This window comes from Erinaceus europaeus, chromosome 7 (assembly GCF_950295315.1).
Source record: "Erinaceus europaeus chromosome 7, mEriEur2.1, whole genome shotgun sequence".
Lineage (NCBI taxonomy): Eukaryota > Metazoa > Chordata > Mammalia > Eulipotyphla > Erinaceidae > Erinaceus > Erinaceus europaeus.
Window position 1 is genome coordinate 121,969,584 of NC_080168.1, and position 13,045 is coordinate 121,982,628.

General features: G+C 44.7%; 2 protein-coding genes across 5 annotated transcripts in view; both read right to left on the reverse strand.

The window, feature by feature from the left end:
- Positions 1-749: 749 nt before the first annotated feature.
- On the reverse strand, positions 750-3,734 carry LOC132539230 (rhomboid domain-containing protein 3-like). The gene is made up of 2 exons (XM_060193380.1): positions 3,711-3,734; positions 750-1,215 (listed from the first exon to the last, which is right to left on the reverse strand). The coding sequence occupies exons 1-2, from the start codon at positions 3,732-3,734 to the stop codon at positions 802-804; spliced, it is 438 nt and encodes a 145-aa protein (XP_060049363.1). The 3' UTR covers positions 750-801.
- A 1,777-nt stretch (positions 3,735-5,511) lies between these two features.
- The window catches only part of POC1B (POC1 centriolar protein B), a 125,533-nt gene continuing 117,999 nt past the window's right edge, over positions 5,512-13,045 (reverse strand). For all 4 annotated transcript variants that reach the window (XM_060195508.1, XM_060195509.1, XM_060195507.1 and 1 more), the window contains one exon: positions 5,512-7,154. In XM_060195508.1, the coding sequence (XP_060051491.1) occupies positions 7,050-7,154 (105 nt within the window). In that variant the 3' untranslated portion in view covers positions 5,512-7,049. The remainder of the gene's footprint in view (positions 7,155-13,045) is intronic.

Consider the following 13,045-nt stretch of genomic DNA (forward strand, 5'->3'; position numbering starts at 1 on the left):
TGCAGGCAACCTACGGGAAGACATGCACTCTCCTGGGGAAGCTATTTCCCAGTCTCCAGTCCAGTAGCAAAAGAAGCGTTTCATTTTTCAGCCTATAGATAAAGCAAAATGACCCAACCGCTAGATCTGGACTCAGCCCAAAGACCAGGGGTCTTGCTCCACTTCTGAAAGCAACCAGTACTCTGCATCCAATTTCTCTATAGCTGTCACAAAATGCTGATTACCTAAGTATTTAAATTTACAGTCAAATTATATGCAATGTAAATTGTATATACATTTAGTCACGGAGAGCTAGGAAAGTAAAGCACCAAAAAAAAAAAAAATCCATCTTCTTTCCACATATTTGTTTTTATTTCTTCACCAGAACACTGTCTGTCTCTGGCATATGGTGAGGCCAGGGACTGAACCTGAAACCATTATTACACTATAGGTGGTACTACCTCCCTAGACGCTAATAGTGCAGGGTTTTTTTAAAAAAAAATTAATTGTTAAAGTATCTGTATTTATTTATTGGATAGCGACAGCCAGAAATCAAGAGGTAAGGGGGTGATAGAGAGGGAGAGAGACAGAGAGACACCTGCAGCCCTGCTTCACCGCTCGCAAAGCTTTCTCCCTGCAGGTGGGGACTGGAGACTCGAACCTGGGTCCTTGCACACTGTAATGTGTCTGCTTAACCAGGTGCACCACCACTCAGCCCCTACATTTTTTTTTTTTTTTTTTTTTTTTTGACCTCCGGGAGGTCTGGGCTGTAAAGTGAGCAGGTTTTTATTGTAAAAGGGCAGGGGGGAGGACCTGCCTGTGCTAGGGGGGCCCAGGGCCGTTGGGGTGGACAGACCCCCTCCCGTCAGCCACCAGGGCCTCGGTGCCCACCTGCCCCCCGACCAGCAGGGACACGGCGCCTTCCACGCGGCCCGTGGCTGCCAGCGCTACCACCGCCTGCTCCGTGGGGAAGCCCATGCGCTCCAGCTGCTGCAGCCGTAGAGAGGACACGGAGGACTTGGGCAACCAGAGCGGGCTCCCGGGGCCCTGCGCAGACTCCTCCAGGAGGGAGGCCTGGATGGCCTCCTGCAGAATCTGCTCGTCCAGGGCTGCCCATAGCGGCAGGCCCACCTCTGAAGAGCCCTCCCGGGACGGTGACGATGGCACCGCCCCCAGACCTGGCGGGCCGGGGGCCGAGCCTTTGCCGTGGAGGCCCCTACATTTTTTAAATACACTCTGAAAAAATGTCTTTTCTTATTTTTCACACATTAGCTTCCTGAACTACTTTCATTTGTATTACTTGAGATGAGTCCACAGGATGGCAATGAGAAATATTCCATTTAAAGAGGAGCTACACATTAATGAGAAGTTATCTTTTTAAAGAGACCTTTGAGATCTGCTTTAAGTTGAATTAAGTGCGAGAGAAATATTTACATGCAAAGGGCCGGTGGTGGTGCACCTGGTTGAGTGCACAAGTTACAGTGCTCAAGGACCCAGGTTCGAGCCTCCCCCCCGCATCCCCACCTGTAGGGGAAAAGCTTTGCAAGTGGTGAAGCAGGGCTGCAGGTGTCTGTCTGTCTCTCTCCCTCTCTATCAACCCCTTCCCTCTCAATTTCTGTCTCTAGCCAGTAAATAAAGATGCAAATAATAACAATAATAATAATAAAGAAATATTTATGCACAGGAAGAAAAAAAAATACCACCGGTGGTAGCTAGACAGACAGGTATTGAGACGTTCCGTTGAGGTGAATTATGTTCGAGCTGACCGTATTCACGGAGAAGGAGGTGACAGCATAAATGAGGGCACCGAAGTGTCATTTGTCTCCTTTGGTTCCCCCCACCCCCCATCACTGAAAGCCTGAGGATTCACTGCAGCTCAACCACATACCTGAAAAAAAAATATTTTTTATTATCATTATAGACAGAAATTGAGAGGGAAAAGGGAATTATTTTTTATTATCATTATAGACAGAAATTGAGAGGGAAAAGGGAATCATTTTTTATTATCATTATAGACAGAAATTGAGAGGGAAAAGGGAATCATTTTTTATTATCATTATAGACAGAAATTGAGAGGGAAAAGGGAATCATTTTTTATTATCATTATAGACAGAAATTGAGAGGGAAAAGGGAATCATTTTTTATTATCATTATAGACAGAAATTGAGAGGGAAAAGGGAATCATTTTTTATTATCATTATAGACAGAAATTGAGAGGGAAAAGGGAATCATTTTTTATTATCATTATAGACAGAAATTGAGAGGGAAAAGGGAATCATTTTTTATTATCATTATAGACAGAAATTGAGAGGGAAAAGGGAATCATTTTTTATTATCATTATAGACAGAAATTGAGAGGGAAAAGGGAATCATTTTTTATTATCATTATAGACAGAAATTGAGAGGGAAAAGGGAATCATTTTTTATTATCATTATAGACAGAAATTGAGAGGGAAAAGGGAATCATTTTTTATTATCATTATAGACAGAAATTGAGAGGGAAAAGGGAATCATTTTTTATTATCATTATAGACAGAAATTGAGAGGGAAAAGGGAATCATTTTTTATTATCATTATAGACAGAAATTGAGAGGGAAGAGAGAGAGAGAGAGAGAGACACAGACAGAGACCGCCAGCCCTGCTTCACCACTTGCAAAGCTTTCCCCTTGTAGGTGGAGACCCAGGACTTGAACCCGGGTCTTTGTGCACTGTAGTGTGTGTGCTTCACCGCGTGTGTGCCACCAACCAGTTCCTCCCTGGAATTTCTTGAACCTGCTTGCTGAAGGAGTGCAGGAGACGGCTCAGTAGGGAGAGCGTGTGTCTTCTGATGTGTGCGGCCGTGGGGGTTGGGTCCCTGACTCCACGCGGGAGCTAAGTAGACGCACAGGGAGTGCTTTGGTGTCTCCCTCTCTAAAACCGTAGAACAAGAATCGGTCCAGGGAAGCTACTTATACTCTATCAGGCCTGTGTGCAGCCCTAGCTTCATATCCTGGCATCATATTGGAAAACAAACCAACCAACAAACAGGGAGAATGACAAGAAATGGGCTGTGGAAGCCAACTGCTTGGGGCTATCAGCTTTCTCAACGCAAAAGATGCCTGAGGAGTCACTGCAGGGGTGGAGAAAGAATGAGCAGCTTAGCCTTACTTTTAATAAGATTTTAAAAAATAGGTATGTGTCCTGCCAGCAATGACAGAATTCCTGCCTTTAAGTTTGCTCTCTCTCTCTCTCTCTCTCTCTCTCTCTCTCTCACACACACACACACACACACACACACAGTCAATGCACATGCAAGGCTGAGAGCACTGGACACAGGAGCCTGGAAGGTTAAAGTGAGTGACGCAGGTTACTGATGAGGGCGGCTCTCCAAAGACACCACTGAACTCCGCTGGCACCTTGTGAGGTGATCTGGGGCCTGGGAACTCCCGGAAGAGGAAAAAGCCAAATACAAATGTCCTCAGGTGGAGGAGTTTTGCTTCTTGGAAGAGAAACAAAGAAACCACTGTGGCCAGAGGGTAGTGAGGGTGACCCAAGTGGGCAGGGGAAGAATCCCCATGCGAGGTCAGGTCTTGGGTTTTTCCTCCAAACGAGGTGTGAAAGCTTAGATATTGGCCACAGGATTTGTGAGTCTGAGGTCTCAGGTTCGGTCCTATAGCAGTCAAGCAATGGCATAATGCCTCTATCTTGTAAGTGAAACTAAATGAATTTTCTGGCCTATTAAGGTAACTCACTTGGAGACTGCACTGCTTTACCATGCGTGGACCCAGGTTCAAGCTCAGCTGCCAGCATGTTGAAGGAACCTTCAGTGCTGTGGTCTTTTGCATGCTCTCAAGTAAATAAATATACAATTTTAAAATAAATTAACTCGATAGAGACAGAGAGAAACCAAGGGAGGAAGGGGTGATAGAGAAGGAGAGAGACAACTACAACCCTGCTTCACTGCTTGCAAAACTTTCTCCCTGGAGTGGGGACCAGGGGCCTTGAACCTGGGTCTTTGTGCATTCAACTGGCTGCACCTCCAACAGGACAAATAAATAAATTCACTCATTTAAAAGGTATAAAGTTCTGAAGAGTTCTGAGCTAAAGAGTCACATTCTGTCTCAGGGAGGAAAGCAAAGAGGAATGTGAAGTGAAGAGGTAGCTGCAGTTGGTAGTGTGAGCTGTGCTGACGGAGGTGATAGAGAGGAAGGGTTGGGTGTCTAAGTTTTGCTGAAGGAATAGAATGTCTGGTGTGAGAGAAGAGTCAAGGATGGGTGTGAGGGCTTCAGACTGAACACCTGAAAGGAGTTATCTTGTAGTTAGGTGAGGAACACAGCTGGCTGACGCGTGGTGGCTGGAGGGCATAGCCTGCTGTCTATTGAGTTGTTGAAAAAGTCTCAGTGTATGCTTCTATGCAAAAATGCTTCATGATTTTTTTCCCCTGCAACCCCATGTATGTGTGTGTGTGTGTGTGTGTGTGTGTGTGTGTGTGTGTGTTGTTGCTGTTGCTGCCATTGGGGCTTCACTGCTCTGAGCTCAACTTTTTTTCAAGATAGAAAAAATGATAGAAACCATAGCACTAGTGTGGTACGGACTGGGCTCGAACTTCAATTGTGAGCATGACCAAGCAGGTGCACTATTCAGGAGACTATCTTGTGGCCTTGGTGTGAAGGCATTTAGAAAGGCCTATGGTCTTCAAGGGGAGATGCTGATCCAACAGTTGGATATTCAAGTTAGGAAAGCTGAAAGTTTGGAAGGTGAGAAGGATCAAGAAGAATGTTCAAATCATGTCCTGTTGACTATAGGGAACCACGAGGACCTTTAAGTAAGCCTCTAGGTCTCAGGTGGTGGGTATTGGGTTGCGGAGCAGGGTCCAACAGAACACAATAGTTCCTTGTCTTCCCAGAAGGTTCTGTTCAGCCTCCAGAGGAGAATAAACCATTCTGAGCACCCAAAACAACGGGGGGGGGGGGTGGGGGGGGCACAGACACACAAGCCAATAAGCACACAACAGATACAACTGACACAGAGGCAACATCCAAATAGATTCACAGGCATGTAGAAGACAGAAAGGCAAACAGAGACAGATTCAGACAGATACTTAAGCAGAAACATTGCACAGGTCACAGCTACTCAGACACACATGCATCCACTCACAATACAGATCCACAGGGTATGAAATCAAAGCTGGGTATGAAAAGGGGATTGACTTGACTCTTGGAAAACAAAAAACAAAAAAACTCCAAGGCATTTTGAGTTACAGCATCACTGTTTTTAACACGATGTATCAATGTCAGTGATGACTAGAAAGATAGGAGGCCACGTCCATGTTGTATTTACACAGTAGCCAGAGCTCGACCAGTGAGTGATTTCTATTCAGGGAGAGCCTGAGGTCTGCTGCATCAACACCATCTCCGAGCTTGTTAGAGATGCGGATTATTGGGAACCACTCAGACTACTGAACCCTAAATGCTGGGGTGAGGGTCCCACTGTTTTGGCAAATTCCCCAGGAGCCTGCTGTCCATTGAAGTTGAGTGAACTAGATGCTAGAAGTTTAGTATAATCAATTCAGGTTTTAATTGTTTAAAGAGAAAGATACTTTCTTTAAAAAAAAAAAAAAGCAAAATGTCTTTATTGTTTGAAGCGTATCAAAAGTGAATCAAAATCAGTATGACATTCCATTCCTTAGTCTTCTCAATGAGGTTATAAAAATACAATGCCACTTGGTCTTTATAAACTCTTGAAAATATCCAAAGGTTCACACTTAGTATAATATAAAAAGGCACTTAGAACACGCAATAAGATGATTGTTAAAAAAAGTCCATCTCTTAGACTGAAATTGCTTTGAGAAAAATTCCAAACACAGACTTCTCTATAAATAGGACACCACTTTCTCTTCCAGAAACATAAATAGCATCCCTCCCCTACCCCCCCCCCATTACCTTATATAATTACAAACGTGAACTGCCCTCTCCCGTCTGCTTCTCAATATAGGTCTATATAGACTGGAAGCTCAAATTCATCTGTTTCTCTTCCACTCAATCTCTTGTTTAAGTTCATCGTAATTGGTAACCAAGACCTTTGTCGGATACCTTTCATGTCACATTCGTGCTGCAAATCACAATTCATTTAACAATAATAACACTACAGGAAGATGATGATGCAAATATGATTTTTTTCTTTTAAAGGCACTTGTTATTCAGCTGCCAGAAATCACCCTGGGCAACAACTGCATTTGAGAAGCAAGTGAAGACACGCGTGAGGTATATTTTGAACGACTGCTGTCACATCACATAACATGATCTTTTGTCAACTAAGCTCCCAGGTGCAGTCAGAACCCAAATCATCATTCAGTGCATTTACCTACAAAAGAAACGATACAGGTGCTCCACGTATTTTCACTTCATTTTCTTTCATGTTGGTGCAAGGATCCAAAAAAAAAATGTATGCCATAAACAAAAACACAACCGGCTGTCTCATGTGTGTGCTGATTCTAGTGAAAGTGTGTTTCTACTGTGGAGATTCTGTGAACTGAGAATTTCAGAGGACTGACATTTTAAAGACACTGTTAAGAAGGAATATATATATTTAGCTGGACTGCAAGTCAAGATTCTCTGCATTCAAGACACTGTTTTCAGTGATGTGAATTGCTTCACCCCCAGGGTGTTGTTCACTAAAGAAATACATTCACTGCTTTAAGGAAGTGGTCAAACTGGAATTCTGTGTTCAATAATGAAATCTAGAGATCTGGTTGTTCTCCTGGCAGGATTTAGACTCTAATTGAAAAAAAAAAAAAAACAACTTTTAAAATAACGGGGAGGGGAGGGAGAAACAGTCTCTTTGAAGATTTTTCACTTTATTACTACAATCAGAATGGTGATGATTCGGATTGGTCCTTGGCACTGATCTCTGTGTTGAAATTAGTCTGTCAGTTTGGCTTTTCGAAAATCTTGCATCCTGATGCTCAGTCTTTTAAAAAAACCGCCGTGATGCTCAAGGCATGGCTGTGTTTCGGGAGGCGCCTTGGACGGCCTTCCTGAGTGCCTGTGTGTGTGTCCATTTCCTGTGCCTCTGTTCCCGCTCTTCTCTGTTCAGCTTTTCTGTTGTATAACGTTGAAGAGTTTGTTCTGGTTTTCAAGACAGTCTTTCAGTTTATCTTCTGTCAGAGTCAGTCGCTGCTCCAAGATTGAAACAGTCTGCAGAGAGGAGGACAAGACAGTCAGTGTCCCATGACCTGATGGTGACAACAGTGACGCTGATCTTGTAGAGGAGATCCTTTGGAAGAGTCAGAAAGCCCACTTTTTTTTTTTTTTGCCAGAAAGATGGACCATAAAATGAGCTGGAAGACCTTGCTCTGTTTTTTGGGATTTTATTCCCAAAGCAAAAGGGTTGTCAAAAAGTCCAAGAGTAGGAAAACAAGCAACTAACAAACAACAAGATAGAAACAGCTAAAGGAGCTAAAAAAAAAAAAAAAAAAAAAGACCAGGTATCTGTTGACAAATCTTATCCTGACCTCCCCAAAACAGGGATGTCAGGGAAAAGGCCACATGGCATATTTTAAATACACTACATCAAGGTGTGGGGAGTGGGGGTGGGTGGAAGGCCACATGTCCTGCTCAAGAACTACTGAAATGCCATCACTGGTCAGTCTGTTAGTCAAGCCATGATGGGTCAGGACTGTTATCCCTGGCAAGCTGAACACTTAGTCTACTCCGAAAACACCAAGAAGGAGGAGTCGGGCGGTAGCGCAGTGGGTTAGGCACAGGTGGCGCAAAGCTCGAGGACCAGTGTAAGGATGTTGGTTCGAGCCCCCGGCTCCCCACCTGCAGGGGAGTCGCTTCACAGGCGGTGAAGCAGGTCTGCAGGTGTCTGTCTTTCTCTGCCCCTCTCTATCTTCCCCTCCTCTCTCCATTTCTCTCTGTCCTATCCGACATCAATAACAACAATAATAATTACAACAACAATAAAACAACAGGGGCAACAAAAGGGAATAAATAAATAAATATTAAAAAAAAACCCTGAAAACACCAAGAATGGCACTAGCTTTTACACTGAGAAGATAACATCAACTCACAGGGTTCTTAGGAAAGCTGAATGAAGTCATGCACAAAAAATGCTCAAGTTGGTGCCCAGCACACAGAATTTGGTGGGTCTTAGCGATTCTAACTTCTTTAACTAGTAAAGGAGTGTATGACTACACACATACACACACACACACACACACACACACACACACACACACACACGGCACGTGGCTAGCTCTAAAGTATCATGCAAGAGTGAAACCCTTGTACCTTGTGCAAGAAAAGAAACAGGTTCAGGAAGTTGCATAGAACACCTGGCACTTAATGAACTCTGATGACAAAGCCACTGTTACCGTCAGCACCCAGGTTAAGAGTAGGACCTCAAGGGTGTAGAGCCTTAAGCATGTGTAATTTCCCCACCCCAGGCCATTTTCATTCATACAGTCATTCATTCACTCATTCATTCATTCATACATTCATTTACTCACTCATTCATTCATTCATACATTCATTTACTCACTCACTCATTCATACATTCATTCATTCACTCACTCATTCATTCATTCACTCATTCGTTCATACATTCATTTATTCACTCATTCATTCATTCACTCATTCATTCATTCACTCATTCATTCACTCATTCACACATTCATTCATTCATTCACTCACTCACTCATTCACTCACTCACTCACTCACTCATTCACTCACTCATTCACTCACTCATTCACTCACTCACTCATTCACTCACTCACTCACTCATTCACTCACTCAATCATTCACTCACTCACTCACTCATTCACTCACTCACTCATTCACTCACTCACTCACTCATTCACTCACTCACTCACTTATTAACTCAGAGAGAAAGAAGAAACACTAGAGCACCTCGCATATGGTTCTAAAATTTGGACATGGGTCAAACATGTGGCAAAGCATGTATCCTACCTGGTGGGCTCTCTCTCTCTGACCCCAAGAACTGGAACTCTTGACAGTGACCCCCAGAGTGACTTCCACATGCCTGTCAGAACCACCTACACATGCCCCTGACAGCCACCGTCCTGATCACCATACCAACCATTGTCTTGCATTGCTTCTTGGTTTCACTTTGCAGGTATATATCCTCGGGTGCTGGGGTCTGGTCTCAAGCCATTTTTGCATTTTGCTATATCCCTTAACTCCTCATTTAACTTACGGGTTTCCACCTGCTTGCTCCCTTTCCTCTCCTGACAGGGTGTCCGACGCAGGCTATCTGACCTGCAGAGTTGCCACCAGTTGGAACTGAGGGGTGGCACATTCAGGACAAATTTTAGTCAGCCGCATCCTCTGACTTTTTCATTATGGGCTTGTGACTTACGTTTGATCCCTTATTCTTTCATTAGCAAGCTGACTAATACGGTCTGACCGTTCCTCTTTTCACTACGTTCTGTTGGGGAAGACAATGGCTTTCTTTCATCTCCACTACTTGGGATACTTTATTTTCCAGGGAGAGAACTCTCTCACCTCCTCCCTAGTTAAGCAATGCCAGAGTTAGGAAAGGCAGAATGTTTATTTTAGCCAGCAAGCGTCAAGATAACAGATTCCCTGTCAGCCTCTGAAGGTAACCAATTAAAATATCATCAAATAGGTTCTCCTTTCATCTTGCATACTACAGCTCATGACTAATTAAAAGTAAGTTACATTGATAAGATTTTCTAATAGTCCTTGAGGGCCTAATCTGGGCGTAGCATTTTGCTTTATTTTAGATACATTATTACAATTCCTCATGTCACTAACGTGGTTGCTATGTATACTCTCAACATCTTTCCGCTATGTTGATCATCTAAGAGGTACTTTCATTTCTGTCTGTCCGTCTGTTTCTGATGACAGCTTACTGCAGAGGGTTGCAAACACTGCACGGAGCTGTCCGCCCAGTCAACTATAATTCAAGTGAACCTGGTGTGCTGACTTCACTAGCTCTTTGTCCGCAGATTCACTGCTGCCTGTTTTGACTCTCATATGAGAGAGGCCAGCTCGGTGCCTGCAAAAGGATCCACCACCCTTGGCAGCCACTTTTCCCATTTTCGCCCTCTGTTCTTTATTTGATAGGACAGAGAGAAATTCAGAGGGGAGAGGGTGATAGGAAGTGGAGACACCTGCAGTACGTGCTTCTCCATCATCGTGAAACGCTCTCCCTCTGCAGGCAGAGAGCAGGTTCACCCTGTCTTGGATGGAGCGTGAAGGAGTCATGTCAAGTGAGATCAGCCAGAAAGAGAAGGATGAATATGGGATGATCTCACTTGCAGGTAAAACGTAAGAAACCAGAACAGGGAGGGGAAACACGAAGTGAAACTAAGACTGGGTTTGGTGTGTGACACCGAAACAAAGGGCTCTGGGGAAGGAGCCCTTTGGGGTACGGGTGATGGGGAGGGTAAAAAACTACATTGGGGATGAGAGTGTTTTGCAGACACTTATCACGGTGAGGTGAGGACCTGTACTCATGTGCCAACAGCAACTGTGTTTTATTTTTATTTTTTTTTAATTTTTTATTTATTTTTAACCAGAGCACTGCTCAGCTCTGGCTTATGCCCCGTGTGGGGGATTGAACCTGGGACTTTGGTGCCTCAGGCATGAGAGTCTCTTTGCATAACCATTATGCTATCTACCCCCACCAGCAACTGTGTTTTAAACCATCAGCTCCCCAGTGAAGTTAGGGGTGGGGAGGGGGCGCAAAAACAGATTCCCTTGGGAGAGGCTCTAGTGGAGACCGGATATGACAGGTGAAGGAGTTGTGACAAGATGGGAAACAAGGCAACTAAAACAAGGGGGTGGGGGGTCAGGTGGTAGTGCAGCGGGTTAAGCGCACATGGCACGAAAGCATAAGGTCTGCAGGTGTCTGTCTTTCTCTGCCCCCTCTCTGTCTTCCCCTCCTCTCTTCATTTCTCTCTGTCCTATCCAACAACAATGATATCAATAACACCAACAATAATAACCACAGCAGTGATAAGACAACAAGGGAAACAAAAGGGGGGAAAAAAAGGGCATGAAATTTCATATGCCAAAGAGGGAAATTTCCCTTGACAGGCAAGAAATGTCTGAACTATCCAGAGCAAGGCACCCCAAGACAGCACCACCAAGCGAACACTTGGCGATGTCAACATGACTCTGACTGAACACATCTTAGGGTCCCAAGTTCTCGCACGGCCCCTTCCCACAATCTGCCAGGACCCACATCTACGTACAGATCCCTTAGTTCCAAAAGTTATGAGATGTCATCTACAGGATAAAAATATTAGTTGAATTAGGGACTCTAACCCTGGGCAGAGTTAAGCAGAGTGTAAGTGTTAGCAGAACCATACCAGGGTCATACCCAGGGCAGGTGGAACTGGCATTTCTCTAGCGCACGTGATAACCCCTCTTTCTCTTTACTAGCACTAGTATCTGCTCACACAAATGCTGTCCCCTCTGTATAGCAAAGAGAGCCAGGCAGAGTGCTTTAAAGGAAACACTGAGTCAGCAGAGCTGGAAGAGAAATCTTTGTCGCACCCATTACAACACACTGCTTCCCTTAAATGCCACCTATTTCTTCTGAAGAAGAGTTAGAAGACCTTCGGTGTATTAAGACTCAAGTGTTCTTTTCATGCACAAGTATGTTGGTTTAGAGGACTGGGTAAAATTCTAAAATGGGAATGAAAAAGCCATCTCTCTCTCTCTCTCTCTGTCTCTCTCTCTCTCTCACACACACACACACTCTGGAAGAAGTTCTAGGATGAGGGAAGTTACATGGTGGGTTTTTTGAATGTTGTCAGAGTGAAAAGCTGTGTGTGACATTGTCACCATTTCATTCTGTTCAGAAACGGCTCATCCCAATACATTTTTCCTATAGCTTTAAAGATTTTTTTTTTTTGATATCACAATCTATACACTTAGCTTCAAAATGTCTTATGGGAAAATATTGCTGTCCAGAGTCTATTTTTTTTTCTAGAATCAATTTTTTTTTCCCCCAGTTACTTCAGGTGCACCATTGCTCTGGGGCTGACATTTGCAGATAGAAAGGAAGGGGAGGGGCTGGGTGGTAGTGCAGTAGATTAAGTGCAAATGGCTTGAAGTGCAAGGACCCTTGTAAGGATCCTGGTTCCAGCCCCTCCCCCCCACTCCCCACCTGCAGGGGAGTCGCTTCATAGACAGTGAAGCAGGTCTGCAGGTGTCTATCTTTCTCTCCCCTTCTCTGATTTCCCCTCCTCTCTCCATTTCTCTCTGTCCTCTCTGTCAATGACAATGACAGCAATGACAACAATAATAACAACAATAAAAAACAACAAGGTCAACAAAAGGGGAAAAATGGCCTCCAGGAGCAGTGGATTAGTAATGTAGGCACTGAGCCCCAGCACTAACCCTGGAGAAAAAATAATAGAAGAAGAAGGAGGACGAGGAGGAGGAGGAGGAGGAGGAGGAGGAGGAGGAGGAGGAGGAGAAGGAGAAGTAGAAGGAGGGGAGAGGGAGAGAGAAGAGGAAAGGGGGAGTGCAAAACGAAGAGAGAGAGATCACAGTACCTAGGAGTCCCCAGTGCCACAGCTGTCCCTTATGGTATACCAGGGACTTAAATCTGAGTCATGCACATGGTGAAACTGGTACCCTTGCTATTTATTCTTCATAGTGTTCACTGATTTCTTCTTGTTTCAGGATGGTAGATACAGTGGAGAGAGAGAGAGAGGGAGAGAGAGGGAGAGGGAGGGAGAGGGAGAAGGAGGGGGAGGGGGAGGGGGAGAAAGAGGGAAGGAGAAGGAGGGGGAGGGAGATGGAGGGAGAAGGAGAAGGAGGGAGAGGGAGGGAGATGAAGGGAGAGGGAAGGAGGAGAGGGAGGGAGAGTGAGAGGGAGAGTGAGAGAGAGGGAGAGGGAGGGAGGGGAAGGAGAGGGAGAAAGAGAGGGAGGGAGAGGGAGAAGAAGAGGGAGAGGGAGAGAGGGGGGAAGAGAGAGAGGGAGAGAGGGGGGGAGAGAGAGAGGGGGAGAGAGAGAGAGAGAGAGAGGGAGAAAGAGAGAGGAGAAACACTTAAGTAGAAGCTAAGTATTATCCCCCATATT

Bases quoted from the DNA above. Each gene is read 5' to 3' on its own strand.
- LOC132539230 (XM_060193380.1), bottom strand. From the start codon at position 3,734: ATGGTAAAGCAGTGCAGTCTCCAA. The intron at 1,216-3,710 runs GTGAGTTACCTT...ACATTTTTTCAG, and splicing joins TAAAGCAGTGCAGTCTCCAA to AGTGTATTTAAAAAATGTAG.